The sequence below is a fragment of the Tasmannia lanceolata genome, unplaced genomic scaffold (genome assembly GCF_043159265.1).
Source record: "Tasmannia lanceolata isolate RefF3 unplaced genomic scaffold, GAP_Taslan_0.1 ptg000037l, whole genome shotgun sequence".
Classification (NCBI taxonomy): Eukaryota; Viridiplantae; Streptophyta; class Magnoliopsida; order Canellales; family Winteraceae; genus Tasmannia; species Tasmannia lanceolata.
Genome location: NW_027518714.1, coordinates 52,767,343 through 52,784,620, shown reverse-complemented (window position 1 = coordinate 52,784,620; position 17,278 = coordinate 52,767,343). Strand labels below are relative to the sequence as shown.

Genomic DNA, 17,278 nt, shown 5'->3' with positions numbered 1-17,278 from the left:
AAGATATGATTTAAACCATAGAATGAGAGCAAATTCTATGGTTAAGATCACCCTATCAAGGTGAGGTCAATGGAATGGCTCCAAGATTAAAAGAAGCTTGCTTTGTGAACTATGCTATCTGAAATAAACCAAGTGTTTGATAAATACTTCAAACCACACATGATTATACAAAATTAAGTTTAAATTGAGGTACCCATATTACAAGGACAACCTTATTAATGTGCAACAATGGAAGTATTTAGACTTTTGCGAAGAAGAAAAAAAACAAGACATAAGATTATAACCTAGAGGGAGAGCTTGATAGTGCAAGCTTTATTAAATCCTTCCTCAAGATTTTACCAGCAGGGTTCTTGGGTATGGAATTCACAAATGATACTCTTCGTATTTTCTTGTACGGTGCAACCTACACCACATTGAGTGAGAACAATATCTATTAAGCCTCAATACAAAAATATCTTACAAACCAGCTAGGAATCAGGACCCATATCTTCTCAATCTACACAATTTTCCTTTAATATCCGCACTCCAAATAATGTGGGCCCATACCCGAATCCAAACACTACCAAAAAATCATCCAAATAATGTGTGCCCACATTGTTTGGATGATCCAAAGCGTTCATTTGATGGGTCCTGACATAGATAGAGTGTGCCCAAAAAATCAGCTCCATCGGATCATCCTAACCCTTCAATCTATGGACGAACCTTCAGCTGAGGGGGCAAACCTTAAACAAATTGAAACTACAGGGGTGTATTTGTCACGTTTTAAACTATAGGGGTGGAAGTGGAAACTAGAGGGGGTGTAAATGTAATTATCCCTAAAAAAAAATTTGAGGAAAATTGCAAATCTACTAGAGCTGAAATTTAAGGAATATTATTTTCTATGATTATTTTACACACCATGCATAGCATGTGTGGGCCCATTATTTTACACCATGTTTTGATGGCGTGGGGTCCACTGAAGCATTCCTCTATATGGACTTATGTTTTGCATTTTGACTTATGAGAATAAAAAGTATAGAGAAGAGATAGAAGTGCCTGTTTAGCAACGAAAGCCATGACTTGTGATTGGTCGAGGGTGCTTTTGGGTTGTCTCACAACAAAGGCCATGGGCACTTGCCCTGCTTCTTCGTCAGGGTACCTGCCATTGCCATTTTTAATGTCTCATTACCAATTAAAAGGAGTGGTAATAGTAAACAGAGGGGGTGAGTTATCATCACAGAAACTGCCCAAAATCTAATTCCAACTTACGGAACCACGGCAGCTTCGACTATTTCTGGGTGGGTCTGAAGCAATTGCTCCAATTCTGCAGGTGGCACCTGATTACATGTAACAATTAAACTAGAGAGAGAGAGAGAGAGAGTAACCATAAGGAAAAATATTTTAAGCTCCGTTCCTTTCGACGTAAAAATGGACATAAATTTTGTCCATTTTTACGTCGAAAGGAACGGAGCGTTAAGAAGAGCATGAATGAGAATAGTAGGTCTGCAACTCGGACTGGGTTCAACCCGAACCAGACTGATGAATCCCGGTTTCGGCTCGGATTTGGTTGGCATTTCCTTGGGTTGGGAAAAGCCAACCGAGTTTAATTTCGGGATAGGTTAGGGTTTAGGCCTTGAGCAGCCCAACCCCACCCGAACCCGACAGTATCTAAGATTCAGTGACCCTCCGAGACGAAAGGTTCAAATTAGGGTTGAGGTGTTGGGACCTTGGGTTGGGATAGCGTTGGCCTCAACCCAACTAAACCCAGCCAAGTTGCATCCCTAGATAGGGAAATGAGAAATGCGCCTCTTTTCATTACTAGGGACACCCAGCTACAGTGTATCTATGACTGAAAAGGTACTGATGTACTTCACATCTGAAGGTATGAAGTGACTTGATTGCCACGTACGATGCAGCTGGGAGTCTCAACTGATGATAAGGGGAGCATTTATCATTTCCCCCAAGATAATAGGCAATTTTTGGGTCCCATGAGCCAATCAAGACAGTTGATCTTGTAGAACATGATGAAATGGCCCGCACAGTTTTTGTCAGCGCTTTTTCTTGGGATACGGCATAGTGGGTCCCACCTTTGATATATCTGATCCGTACATTTGATCGGCCTTAATCGCTTTGGATCTCCTATGGTGAAAAAAATTACATAAATCATGAGATAAAACATCAATAATTTGTGTCTTTTGTCAGTGATTACGGGTTACTAACTACATATATGCAAACGGTTCAGATTCAACGAAAAAAGGTAATCATTATTGGACGTTAAGGATTACATGATTTTTTGACCATAGAAGATCCAAAACAATTAAGGCTTATCAAATGGATGGATCAGATCAATCAAAGGTGGGACCACAGTGCTAGATGAAGATTCCAATATCAATGTTATCATTTCCCGCTAAGAGAACCACCTTACAAACTCTTTTAGGGTTTAAGAAGATAAATAAGTGCAGTAATTACCTGGTATCCATTGTATTTTATCAATTCCTTTAACCTATCGACGATGAAGATGAATCCATCACCGTCAATATAACAGAGATCACCAGATCTCAACCATCCATCAGAATCCAATGTCTCTGCAGTTGCCACTTCATCTCCAATGTAGCCTACACTAAAATGGTATCCAAAGCAATATAATCACAGTAAATATAATTACATTGTAATATGTATTCCATTTATTCTTATTAGCTATTGAAATACTCAAGAGGGGGGGTGAATTGAATTTAACTCAATATTAGGCCTTTTGAAAATTATCTATAAACCCTAATTGGAATTTTTCTTCACTTAAATAAATATTTGGTTAGTGCAAATATAATTGAAAGAACAAAGTGAAATGCCAAACCAAAACAATAATGGAAATGCAAGAGTGAGAAATTGACACACCGATATATAGTGGTTCGGCCAACGGCCTACTCCACTCTACTCAAGGTCGCACTTGAGGGATTCCACTATAGGAGACCTCCACGATGCCCGGCTCCGAGGCGGTTACAAATCCAAGGGATATTAAACAAGGATGCCCTTACACCTTTACAAAGACTCTCCTTCTCCGCCGAGTTCTAAGCGGTTGCTCTCTAGGGAATTAAAAAGGGAATGCCCTAGCCACCTACACTAGATTTGAAAGAGAATAGCTTGGCTTCTTCTTGAAAGCTTGATGCTCTTTGTAGACCCTTGATTGCTCTTCAAAGATGGTGATTTGCAAGTGAAAGCACTACTATATCCAAACTCAAAAGATTCACAAGTGAAAGGCAAGTTTGGGATAAAAAACAAAAACTCAAGCTAAAATGGATTGCAAATGTTTTTGATGCTTAAGGATGTTTTTCAAAGATCAAGAGAGAGTGAAAAACTTCTCTACATGTTGTATATATAATCACACCAAAGAATATGACCGTTTGGGGGTGGACATATCAAAAACCAACAATTAATTTGAATCCCAACGGCTATTTTTTAGTCTGTCGCGAGGTTCTCGGAGTTCCGAGAACCATTCTCGGAGTTCCGAGAAATATTCTCGGAGTTCCGAGACAACGGCCAGAAGAAATAAAATTTCTACTGGACCATTTCTCGGAGTTCCGAGAAATTGTCTCGGAGTTCCGAGAAAGTGTCCAGATGCTACTGGACCTTTTCTCGGAGTTCCGAGGGAACTCTCGGAGTTCCGAGCTCGGAGCTCCGAGAAAAATTCTCGGAGTTCCGAGAAGCCTAAAAATCCGCACTTTTTGATTTTTATTGCAAATTTGATTTTTAGCTTTTGGAACTCAACTCCTATGGTTATTTTGGAATGTTTATGAGGGTCCCAACATGTTGGTCCACCACATAACCATTCACTAATGCATTTTAAGTTCTTAAGTGTTCTTTGAAAACCAAGTTGAAAACACTTTGCCTTGACTTGGAAATCTAAAGAGAAAGGATGTACAATGATACCTATGCAATCTTCAACTTCTCTTTAGTCTTGGTCTTCAATTGATCTTCCATCTTGTGTATGCTTGCTTGAGAGATGAGGTGAGCTTCACTTAGCTCCTTTGACTCTTGTATGGGATATCTCCAAGCATGACCATGTTGTGTGTTGGTTTCTTCAATGATCAATCCTATCTCAAACACAACACTTCGAAGCAAATTGATTAGTATTCAAAAAACACAATCAATTATGTTTAGAATCATCAAAACAAGATAGGAGAGTAGACCCTTGGGCTTACAATCTCCCCCTTTTTGATGATGACAAACAAAATTGATTATGAGGTGTGTGTGGAGTGACATAGTAGGCAAGTGAATACTAGAACTCCCCCTCAATATATGCACACATATAAATGATACAAGTTATAAGCAAGTGGTGCATATAGTCAATTGAATAGATAATCAATTTCAAACTTCTCCCCCTTTTGTCATCGACAGAAAGGGTGTAAAAAAAAATAGGAGTGGATAACTCCCCCTGAATCAATGCTTATGGTATAAAATTATATAACCAAGTAATGCACATATACCTGTTCATGATCGAGATGTTGACATATGTCAAGATGTTAGGTATTTTAATTAAAGTGAAGATACCTCTCCAACTTAGAAAAACTAAGAAGGCTAAGAATATCAATTGAGTGATTTTTAAGATTAAAAATTTGACATCTCATTCATGCAGATACTACCAAACAAAGATTATATATATAAATACTATATAGATAAGCTGGTTAAAGGCACAAAGTATTTATTTGGCAATTTCTTTGATTTGATCCGCACTCCATATGTTTAAGGCACTTCGGATATAGCAAATTCTATCATCACTAAGGGGTTTTGTAAAGATATCCGCTAATTGTTCTTCAGTGTTGATATATTTTAAGCAAATATCCCCTTTTTGTGAGTGATCTCTGATGAAGTGGTGCCTAATCTCAATGTGTTTTGTTCTTGAGTGTTGTATGGGGTTCTTTGTTAAGCTTATAGCACTAGTATTGTCACATTGGATGAGAATATTTTCCATTTTGATTGCATAGTCCATCAATGTGCTTTTCATCCATAGGACTTGAGCACAGCAAGCTCCAGCTGCCACATATTCTGCTTCTGTTGTGGACAGAGCTACTGAATTTTGCTTCTTGCTAAACCATGAAACAAGTGATTTACCCAAGAATTGGCAAGTCCCACTAGTGCTTTTCCTATCTACTCTACATCCAGCAAAGTCTGCATCTGAATATCCGATGAGAGTGAAGGAAGATGATCTTTCATACCACAGTCCTAGACTTTGGGTTCCTTTTAAGTACTTGAAGATCTTCTTAACTGCCGATAGGTGAGATTCTTTAGGATCCGATTGAAATCGAGCACAGAGACAGACAGTAAACATAATGTCTGGTCTGCTGGCTGTCAAATAGAGCAAACTACCTATCATACCCCTATACAGTTTCTGATCCACAGATTTGCCAAATTCATCTTTTTCTAGCTTAGCAGTAGTACTCATGGGAATTCTTGATGTCTTACTGCTATCCATGCCATACTTCTTTAATAACTCCTTTGTATATTTTTCTTGATTTAAAAATATTCCATTTTTGTATTGTTTAATTTGAAGTCCTAAGAAGTAGGTTAACTCTCCCATCATGCTCATTTCAAATTCATTTTTCATTAAGGTTGCAAATTCATCACACAATTTTTGATTAGTTGAGCCACAGATGGTATCATCCACATAGATTTGGACAAGGAGGATATCATGATTTTCTCTTTTGATAAATAAGGTTTTATCCACTTTTCCCATCTCGAATCCCTTTTCAACTAAGAAAGTGCAAAGCCTCTCATACCAAGCTCTAGGAGCTTGCTTTAATCCATATAAAGCTTTATCAAGCCTGAAGACATGATTTGGATGTTTGAAGTCTTCAAAACCTGGAGGTTGCTCAACATACACTTCCTCTTGGATATAGCCATTCAGGAAGGCACTTTTGACATCCATTTGATATAGTTTAAATCCTTTATGAGATGCATATGCCAAAAGTATCCTAATAGCCTCCATGCGGGCAACAGGAGCAAATGTCTCATCATAATCTATCCCTTCCTCCTGATTGTACCCTTGGGCTACAAGCCTAGCTTTATTCCTAGTGATAATTCCATTTTCATCCAATTTATTTCTATACACCCATCTCGTGCCAATGACTGGATGATCACTAGGTCTAGGTACTAGCCTCCATACCTTGTTCCTTTCGAATTGACTCAACTCTTCTTGCATGGCCATCAACCAATATTCATCCTTTTCTGCTTCCTTGATGGATTTTGGTTCCAATTCGGATAGGAATGCCAAATTATTGCTCACACTACGATAGTATGATCTAGTTCTTACTGGCAATGTGGCATCACCTAAAATTTGGGATTCAGGATGATCTACCAATGTTCTCCTATCCCTAGGCAATGAGTCATCATTTTCATTTTCTACTTCCTCACTAGGTAATGTATGACTAGTAGATGCATGAGGAGGAGCACTCAATTTTGGAAAAAGATGTTCAACGGGTTCATCCTCATCATGTGGCATTTCTTGAGGTGTTGGCTCTCTTTCATCAAATGTCACATGCATGGATTCTTCTACTACTAGGGTTCTCCTATTAAATACTCTATATGCTTTGCTATGAGAAGAATACCCTAAGAATATTCCATCATCCGACTTCTTATCAAATTTATGTAAATTATCTCTAATGTTCAAAATGAAGCATTTACATCCAAACACTCTAAAATAGCTTATATTTGGTTTCAAGTTTTTCCAAAGCTCATAAGGTGTTTTCTTAGAGATTGGCCTTAAGTATACCCTGTTTATGATATAGCAAGCGGTGCTAACCGCTTCCGCCCAAAAATATCTAGGGAGATCATTTTCATGCAACATTGTTCTAGCCATTTCTTGGAGAGTTCGATTCTTTCTTTCTACTACTCCATTTTGTTGAGGTGTTCTAGGTGCGGAAAAATTATGTTTAATGCCATGTTCATTACAGTAAGTGTCAAAGTGTACATTTTCAAATTCCGTTCCATGATCACTTCTAATGTGGGAGATGGCAACACCTTTTTCATTTTGAATTTGATTGCATAATGTTAGGAAGTTTTCATAAGTTTCATCTTTATGTCCTAGAAATATGACCCATGTGAATCGTGAGTAGTCATCAACAACTACAAACACATACCTCTTTCCACCTAGGCTACTAGTCTTCATTGGTCCAAAAAGATCCATATGAAGTAGCTCCAAGGGGTAGGAAGTTGAAATCATATTTTTAGGTGCAAAAGAGCTTTTCAATTGTTTTCCTAATTGACAAGTTCTACAAATGTGATCCTTGATGAATTTGAACTTAGGCAATCCTCTAACACTTTCTTTTGAGGAGAGGGTCGAAATGAGATCCATTCCGGCATGACCCAACCTCCTATGCCATAGCCAAGAATCCTCACTAATGGCATTTAGACAAGTCACTTTTTGGAGTCTAAGATCATCTAGTCCAATTGTATAAATGTTATTGTCTCTAGACCCTATGAATTTTACTTCTCCATTTATCTTATTTTTAACAATGCATTTGTCGGGATTGAAGACAACTTCAAAACCATTATCACATAATTGACTAATGCTAATAAGATTATGGGACAATCCATCAACAAAGAGTACATCATGTATGGGAGAGGTAGAGTTACCTATGGTGCCTTCACCTTTGACTTTTCCTTTCTTGTCATCTCCAAAGGTAACTTCTCCACCATCCTTGAGTGATAGTTATGCGAATTGAGTGAGGTCTCCAGTCATGTGTCTAGAGCATCCACTATCAAGGTACCATGTGTTCCTCTTGTTGTGGCTTTTAAGGCATACCTACATAGGAATAGGCAAGTGAGATCCCTTAGGTACCCAAATCTTCCTAATTTTGCTATGTTCATTTGTTTTCACTTTAGAGTTCAATTTGATCTTATCTTGTTTAGCATGTAAGCAAGCAACTTTATAATGACCTAACAATCCACAATAAAAGCAAATTTTGGTACTACTAGAGGAAGTCTTTTCAAGTTTGTTTTTATAGTTAGATATTGTGGTATTCCATCTATGTCCAAGTCCACTTTTGTCACTTGACATTCTTTGAAGATTTACAAGTTTATCCAATTTTAATGAACTATTTTCAAATTTTTCAAAGAGTTTCTTGAGTTCATCATATTCAAAAGATAGTTTACCGTTTTCATGCTTTAGTTTGTTATTTTCAATAGAAAGATTTTATCGATTTTCATTCAAAGTCTTAATGGTAGCATTTAGCTCATGAATCTCTACTTTGCATTTTTCATTTTCATCATCTAAGAATTCATGATCCCTTTTTAACCAACCAAATTCTTTTGTCATGTTAGCAAGAGAATTTTCAAGTGATGCAATTTTATCAAATTGAATTTCAAGTTCATCATTTGCACTTTGTAAGGAATCTAAAACTTCTTGTAAGATAATGACATCATTTAAAGTGTTTACCTCATTGTTGTCGTTTGTTGAGGCCATGAAGCACACATTTCTTGCTAATAGGCAATCTTCCCCATCATTTTGTTCGCCTTCGCTTTCAATCTCCTCATCCCATGTGGCGGACATTCCTTTCTTGCCTTCTCTTCTCTTGAAGCGGTTGTTTGAAGTAGGTTCATTGTTGAGTGGACAATCCGGGCGAATGTGTCCAAGCTTCTTGCAACCGTAACATCGGGGTTGAGAAGATCCATCACCCACTTCTTCTTTCTTCTTGAATGGAGGATTGGTCCTTCTATTTCTCATGCCTCCCATGTTTCTTTGCAAGAACTTGATCCTTCTTGTTAGGAGAGCTACTTCATCCTCGATGTCTTCCTTTGCATCTTCACTTTCACCTACATTACAAGCAAAAGCAATTCCTTTTCCTTTTTCGATTTTAGTTTCGATTTCGGGTGCTTTTGTTTTGAAAATCATTTCATGTGTGATCAAGGACCCTATAAGTTCATCTAGGTTCAAAGTGTTCATGTCCTTGGCTTCGGTGATTGCGGAGGTTTTGGATTCCCAAGACAAAGGTAGGGACCTAAGAATTTTAGTTACTAAATCTCTATTGGAAAATTGTTTTCCAAGTCCCCTTAATCCATTTACAAGGTTGGTGAATCTAGTGTACATGTCGGCAATTGTTTCATCGGGTGTCATTTGAAAAAGTTCGTATTGCCGAAAAATATGGTTCATTTTAGATTCTTTAACTTGATTGGTTCCTTCATGGGTGACTTCTAGAGTGTCCCAAATTTCCTTAGCCGAATTCAAATTTGATACTCTATTGAATTCTCCGGGAGATAGAGCACAAATGAGAGAATTCATGGCTTTGGCATTATAATTCGAAGCTTGTTGTTCGGCTTCGGTCCAATCATTTAAATTTCTTGTGGGTAGGATATATTCATTATTAATTGCTCTCCACATTTGATAGTCTTGAGTTAAAAAGATTTTCATTTTAGTTTTCCAAAAACCATAATTTGTACCATCAAAATAGGGTGGCCTAGTGTTTGAATAACCTTCATGATGTTGAGGGTAGTTTGCCATTTTTGAATCTTTACTCTAAACCGGTTAGGGTTTTCAAAAAAAATAGAGACGAGGCTCTGATACCAATTGAAATACTCAAGAGGGGGGGTGAATTGAATTTAACTCAATATTAGGCCTTTTGAAAATTATCTATAAACCCTAATTGGAATTTTTCTTCACTTAAATAAATATTTGGTTAGTGCAAATATAATTGAAAGAACAAAGTGAAATGCCAAACCAAAACAATAATGGAAATGCAAGAGTGAGAAATTGACACACCGATATATAGTGGTTCGACCAACGGCCTACTCCACTCTACTCAAGGTCGCACTTGAGGGATTCCACTATAGGAGACCTCCACGATGCCCGGCTCCGAGGCGGTTACAAATCCAAGGGATATTAAACAAGGATGCCCTTACACCTTTACAAAGACTCTCCTTCTCCGCCGAGTTCTAAGCGGTTGCTCTCTAGGGAATTAAAAAGGGAATGCCCTAGCCACCTACACTAGATTTGAAAGAGAATAGCTTGGCTTCTTCTTGAAAGCTTGATGCTCTTTGTAGACCCTTGATTGCTCTTCAAAGATGGTGATTTGCAAGTGAAAGCACTACTATATCCAAACTCAAAAGATTCACAAGTGAAAGGCAAGTTTGGGATAAAAAACAAAAACTCAAGCTAAAATGGATTGCAAATGTTTTTTATGCTTAAGGATGTTTTTCAAAGATCAAGAGAGAGTGAAAAACTTCTCTACATGTTGTATATATAACCACACCAAAGAATATGACCGTTTGGGGGTGGACATATCAAAAACCAACAATTAATTTGAATCCCAACGGCTATTTTTTAGTCTGTCGCGAGGTTCTCGGAGTTCCGAGAACCATTCTCGGAGTTCCGAGAAATATTCTCGGAGTTCCGAGACAACGGCCAGAAGAAATAAAATTTCTACTGGACCATTTCTCGGAGTTCCGAGAAAGTGTCCAGATGCTACTGGACCTTTTCTCGGAGTTCCGAGGGAACTCTCGGAGTTCCGAGCTCGGAGTTCCGAGCTCGGAGCTCCGAGAAAAATTCTCGGAGTTCCGAGAAGCCTAAAAATCCGCACTTTTTGATTTTTATTGCAAATTTGATTTTTAGCTTTTGGAACTCAACTCCTATGGTTATTTTGGAATGTTTATGAGGGTCCCAACATGTTGGTCCACCACATAACCATTCACTAATGCATTTTAAGTTCTTAAGTGTTCTTTGAAAACCAAGTTGAAAACACTTTGCCTTGACTTGGAAATCTAAAGAGAAAGGATGTACAATGATACCTATGCAATCTTCAACTTCTCTTTAGTCTTGGTCTTCAATTGATCTTCCATCTTGTGTATGCTTGCTTGAGAGATGAGGTGAGCTTCACTTAGCTCCTTTGACTCTTGTATGGGATATCTCCAAGCATGACCATGTTGTGTGTTGGTTTCTTCAATGATCAATCCTATCTCAAACACAACACTTCGAAGCAAATTGATTAGTATTCAAAAAACACAATCAATTATGTTTAGAATCATCAAAACAAGATAGGAGAGTAGACCCTTGGGCTTACAGCTATCAATAAGAAGCACGTACGGGTGTCAATATAGATTAAATATAAAAAGAAAACATCACACATTATGTTCGAACATTGTTCATGAGAAAAAATAATTGCTTTTATAAGATGAAAAATAAAGTTATAGCTTAAAAATAGTAAGGTATTCAATATTGTTGGGGTTCCACGCAAAAGCAATAGTCCCACATCGAACATGTAAAATGGATGTGGATGGGTTATAAGGGAATGGGCACCCTCCCTCTAGCATCTAGCTTTTAGGGGTGAGTTCTACCCGGGAATCTCATGGCGTGGTAACCCCGGTTTGCCTCCGAGGGCGGGAATGTCCCTCGGGGAAGATCTCGGAATCCCCAGTGTAGTTATCTCGTGGTTTCCACGTTGCCGCCGCATGGAGGGACTAGATGGTCCACGTTGCTTCCGCGTGGAGGGTGAGATTGTTGGGGTTCCACGCAAAAGCAATAGTACCACATTGGACATGTAAAATGGTTGCGGATGGGTTATAAGGGAATGAGCACCCTCCTCTAACAGCTAGCTTTTAGGGGTGAGTTCTAGGTGGTTTGATTCCCTACAAATATCAGTAGAGAAATCTACATCTATCAAATATGAAATATTTAATAGTTATAGAGAGAAACTTGCATGTTTAAAATATCTAAGGGAAATGTTAATAAGGTGTGTTTGGATTGCACGAATCAAGAAGTATTGCCATCAAATTCCAATCATATTCTAATTCCTTCGCTAAAGGAAATGGAAACAATAATTCAGATTCTGGTGTTTGGGGAAGGGGTGTCAATTCTGATTCGCAAAATGGAGAGAGGGGTAGGAAGATTCATTGAAATGAAGATTTTTTTTGCGAAACGTAGAGGGGGCAGAGGAAGAATCTTCAAATGAGAGGGAGAGGGAGAGGAGGAAGATTCGTTGAAATGGAGATTTTTGCGAAACAGAGAGGGAGCCTAAGGAAGATTCGTCCAGAGAGAGAGAGAGAGATTTTATCCCTGAAATAAAGGAGAGAGATCCTCTACGAAATGCCACCTAGGCAATAACATAATTTCCCTGCAGAAAAAACAACAAAAAAGAGGGGGTTTTGTAGGAGCAACAGTAGGCTAGGGGGGGATGTCAGCAGGGTGGGGTGGGAGGAGAGAGATTTTTGGGAGAGGGGTTTTTGGGTAGAGAGAGAGAGAGCTTCTTCTGGGGGTAATAAATCTGCTTGAAATTTCGTCAAAATTTCTGTCCGGGGTTTCCCATTACCCCAACTAAACCAGTTCAAACACCTGAATTAGGGGGAAAAGAATAGGATTCCGACTCTCATTCCCTAATCTGATTATCTAAACACATCCTTATGCTCTACAACATAATAAGGACTTAAGGAGGTCTCTTCTTTGTGTCTGTGTGAGAGAGAGGGAGAGGATTAGGGAACAATCAATGACCCTACTCAAATAAACTCCGTTTTATTTTGGTCGAGTTTTTGTTAGAGTAATTTCAAAATAAAATAATGTTTTTGAAAAGGTTTTGAAAATTAAAGAATATTTTATTTTGGGTAAAGGGTGTTTTTATAAAGAGGTGAAGTGTGCTTGTGGATCAGCAATTAATATAGTCCCACATTGGAAAGTAAAAAAGTTGGAGCGGGGTTTAGAAGGGACTTCGCACTTCTCTCTTTTGCTTTTGTAGCACAAATGAGTATTGGCAAATGGTCCAGGGTGATAGTGGCAAACTTTGCATTTTGCGCGATTGGAGCGCAAACTCCTAGTAACTCTCAGATCGATCTGAACCGTAAAAGTGCGATTTGACGCGATCCAACGGTCAAATAAGCAGCTCATCATGACCAATGCATAAATAGTGAAAGTGGATATTACCTTTCATGATTGTAGGGCCTCTAATCCACAGCTCGCCTTGCTTGCATGGATGTAAAGGAATGCCGGTATCGGGATCTACGATTTTTGCTTCACAGTATGCTATAAGCCGCCCCGAAGACCCATAATGTCGGGTTTCCCCCGGTCCAGCCAGTCGAAAAGTTCCTCCACTCGTCTCCGTCATTCCGTATCCCTAGAGATAAAATTTGTAGTGATTAGCATAAAATATTTTAACGGTAATGCAGAAACTACAATACCTTTAGATTTTCTTATTTACAAATAGGGATTTGCTAGGGCAGAAGGCATTTCGCAGATGGGCTGTTGCATGTAAGAGCAGCAACCTCGTGAATGAAGACAAAATCTGCTGAAAAGTGAGCCTGTGTGGCTGCTCACATGCAACAGCCCATCAGCGGAATGCCTTCTGCTATGGAAGCTAGCAAATCCCTTACAAGTAAGGAGTAATTTTCACTGAGTTTTTACCTTTTTATCGGAAATGACAAAACTACCCCTCCTGTTAGGTGGCATGTAGTTGTTTGTTCCGTTTGCGTGGATCCATTTTAACTTCTCCGTTTATATAGTCGGATCTAAATAGTAGATAAATTTGCATAGGGTCTTGGGACCAGGGTCGGCATTAAAAAAACTGAATGAACTCATCGAGAAGCCAGTTCTATTCCACCTAAAGCCTGTACTTTGTAAGTTCTCCTTCAAGAATCCGCTTGTATCTTTCCTTGAAGATATCTGCACTACCATATTTTGATAATGGCACTGCTAATTTTGTTTTGCTCATTAAGTTAGCCTTTCACAGCTGTTCCGATCAGTGTTTTAAAATGCAGATGCGAGTCAGAAGAAGAAAATCCTATAACCTAGAGAGTCAAAGGTGTTTTTATTGACTGTGCAGGGGAAAATGCGGAGCGTGAGGGAGTTAACTTGGGGGAATCATTATTCAAAAAATCCTATAACTTGGGAGAGTCAAAGGTGTTTTTATTTGCTGTGCAGGGCAAAACGCAGAACGGGAGTGAGTCAACTTGGGGGAATCCTTGGTCGGGATCTCTTATGACCTTAAAATGGTGTTGACCCCCAAATTGTGAATGGAAATGATATATTCATTCCTTCTCTTCCCATTGGACCAACCCCCTTGTAGCATCAAAACAGCAGTCATAAATACCCTAGAGGGGGTGGCCGGGGAAGAAAAAGGGGCGACGAATATATCACTTCCCTAAGGCAGTGTACGGATTACAAGAAAAACATTAAAGCTTTATTGGATTTTTTTTTCTTTCCACGATTCAGAGGGAAATGATAGAATTATGACTGATTTGGACAGATATTATCATAAATTGTATGTAGGATTTGCTAAGGTCCATCGCAAAAGGCTTTTCGCAGCTGGTTTGCCGCACCTCAGACCAGCCAGTTCGTGAATGGAGACAAAAGCTGTTGTCTTCATTCATGAGGTGACTGGTCTGGTGCAACAAACAAGCTGCAAAATGCCTTTTGCAATGGATACTAGCAATCCCATTGTATGTATATCTAAGTAAAATCTGAATCCCGTTGGTTCCAATTATCATTTTTTGTGTGGAAAAAAAGTAAGAATTTTTAGAAATATTTTTTCTTTCCAAAGATTTCCGTGAAATTCTTCCCATCCAAACAGGGCTTAATGTGAATTGCCTGTCCCTTCGATGTGAACCGTTGATTATATGTAGCTTTTTACAGTCCATGTTTTACAATAAAAATATAATATTATCAGGGTCTAGAGATAGGGGTGGCAAAATTGGCCGAACCGATCCAAAACCGAACCGAAAATTCGGTTTCGGTTTGGTTTTCTAGGAATAGAGGTGGCAAAATTGGCCGAACCGATCCAAAACCGAACCGAAAATTCGGTTTCGGTTTGGTAAAACCAAACCGATTCCAATTTCGGTTCGGTTTCGGTAGAACCAAACCGATTCAAATTTCGGTTCGGTTCGGTTTGGGGGTCAAATCAAACCGTTGCCCCCGATTTCCAATGAATTGGCCGAAACCGAACCAAAACCGATCCGGTTTACCAAACCGATTCAAATTTCGGTTCGTTTCAGTTTGGGGTCAAACCGAACCATTGCCACCCCTAGCTAGGGACTAGGGGTGTAAACGAGCCGAGCTTGGCCAGGCTCGGCTCGGGCTCGGCTCGGTCAGGCTCGGCCAAGCTCGCGAGCTTTATCGAGCTTGGGTTTATCGAAGCCTCACAGGTGGCTAGAAAAGCAAATAAGGAAAAAAAGTCATCATTACAAACCAAAAAGTAAATTAACTGAATTTATAAAGTTTAAAATGAAAAATTACCAAGAAAATGTAGTAAGTTATGACAATTAAGAAAAAAATACTAAAAAATGTTAAAAGTTATGACAATTACGGGAAAAAATTAATCCGATTGTTCACAGCCGGATAGAATACGTTTTTGCAGTGATGTTGGCGTGACATAAGCACCCTCAGTACGTTTTTGCAGGTGAGGTTTACATGACGAGCCTTAACGAGCCGAGCCAAGCCTGGCCTAACTCGGGCTCGGCTCGTTAAGCTTAACGAGCCGGCTCGGCTCGTTAAGGATTCGAGCCGAGCTCGAGCCGAGCTTTTTTCGAGCCGAGCCAAAATTGACACCCTTACTAGGGACCATCCCATAAAGGCATTTCGTGGCCGACTGTTGAAGGAGAGAGCAACCGCAGGCTCACTTTTCAACAGATTTTGTCTTGTTCATTTAATTCATCTGAGGTGGCTGCTCTCTCATGCAACAGCAAGACGTGAAATTCCTTTCTGCGATAGTCCCTTGCAAATCATGTTAGGATTGAATTATTGGCCAGATTTTTTGACCAAAGGAGAGATATCCAGATTTTTTGACCATATAATTTATCCAATTAAGGAAGGGGTGCCGATATCAATTCCCTCATTTTAAAATGTTATCACTAACCTGCACTATTTGCATGCTAGGGAATCGTGCCACGAACTTCTGGATGACCTCCTTCCCGAGCGGCGCACCACCGCTCGCCACCACTTCCAGCGAGCTGAGATCATACTGCTGCGCCACGTTCGTTCTCACCATCGCCACCACCACCGGCGGCGCCACTGCCATAAGCGTCACCCGAAACTTCTCCACCGCTTTTAACGCCCTTCCGATCTCAAACCTAGGCCCCACCAAAATCATCGTCTCCCCCATTCCCACCACCTGTTGTGGCAAAATTGGTATCGTGAATGATCAAATGGTGGTGATATAAATAATCAAAGTAAGAAATACAGAAAGAATAATAGAAATGAGAGGTAGGTAAGGCCAAGGTTTTAAATTGCGGCTGGTCTGCCACTTCTTGAATGGAGACAAAAGCTTGTTCTCTTCATTCACGAGGTGGCTGGTCTTGACATAAACAGGGCCTTCAAAAATCACTCGTAAAAACATTTTAAAAATATCCAACACCACCTTCAAGCAAAACGTGAACCCGAACACGTGGAACATGGGCACCACCACCATCACCACAGCCGGAGTCCGGCGTTGTTCCCGCATGGCGTAGATTCCGGCCATCAAAGCTATAAGATTCCGGTGCGTAAGGACCACCCCTTTCACTCTCCCGGACGTGCCGGAAGAGTAAAGCACGGCCGCCGGATCCGATTGGTTCACGTCACCGGTGCCAGTATTCCGTCGAGATCCAATCTCGCCACGTGTCATCATGGATTCGAAAGCGGGGGAATCAAGAAGGACAGTGGGTTTGGGGAGAGGAGGGAGGTTGGAGGCGGTGGATGACGTGGCGAACGCGATGACGGGGCGGCTGAGCTGGATTTGGCGGGAGATTTCCGACGGAGTTCCGGCAGGATTGGCGGGAGAAATGATGACGCCGAGGGAGAGGAGAGAGAAATAGAGGATTGGGATTTTAAGAGAGGTTGGAGCGAGGATGAAGGCGGTGTCGCCTTTGGAGAGGCCAGTTAGGGTTTGGAGAGAGGAGGCTAGGGTTAGGGTTTGGTGGAGGACTTCGGAGTAAGAGAGGCGGATTCCGGTGGCGGAATCGATGAAGGCGGTGGATTCCGGCGGAGGAGAGGGGAGGAGAGAGAAAGTGTATGAGGAGAAGGAGAGAGGGAGATTTAGGGGTGGGAGAGGAATGGAGGGGCGGAGGCTGTGGAATGTTTTGGTTTTGGAGCAGAAGCCGGATTTTGGATCTATGGATGGAGGAGGGTTTGGTTCTGCCATGAAAGTCTAGGGTTGTTTTTGAGGAGGAGAAATGTTTTGGGATTTGGATTTTTTGTGAGGAATAGGGAGAGAGTGTAAAAGGAAAGGAATCTGTGGAGGAAGAGACATGAGTGTCGGTGAGTTGTTCTTGTTGTGTTTGAAAATGGAGAAAAATATAGGGTGGCCGACAGGTCAAGCCTAGTAGTGGGGCTCACACTGTTTGGTTATCCAAATGTTAG

General features: G+C 40.1%; 1 protein-coding gene across 1 annotated transcript; it reads right to left on the bottom strand.

Annotated features, from left to right (window-relative positions):
• Nucleotides 1-115: 115 nt before the first annotated feature.
• Nucleotides 116-17,188, bottom strand: LOC143862050 (4-coumarate--CoA ligase-like 9). The gene is made up of 7 exons (XM_077373042.1): nt 16,299-17,188; nt 15,798-16,052; nt 12,875-13,064; nt 2,449-2,594; nt 1,249-1,316; nt 1,036-1,138; nt 116-403 (listed from the first exon to the last, which is right to left on the bottom strand). The coding sequence occupies exons 1-7, from the start codon at nt 17,058-17,060 to the stop codon at nt 278-280; spliced, it is 1,650 nt and encodes a 549-aa protein (XP_077229157.1). The 5' UTR covers nt 17,061-17,188; the 3' UTR covers nt 116-277.
• Between the last annotated feature and the right edge of the window lie 90 nt (nt 17,189-17,278).

Bases quoted from the DNA above. Each gene is read 5' to 3' on its own strand.
- LOC143862050 (XM_077373042.1), bottom strand. From the start codon at position 17,060: ATGGCAGAACCAAACCCTCCTCCATCCATAGATCCAAAATCCGGCTTC. The intron at 13,065-15,797 runs GTTAGTGATAAC...TTTTATCTCTAG, and splicing joins CTAGCATGCAAATAGTGCAG to GGATACGGAATGACGGAGAC. The intron at 2,595-12,874 runs GTAATATCCACT...ATTTTAGTGTAG, and splicing joins AGGCCCTACAATCATGAAAG to GCTACATTGGAGATGAAGTG.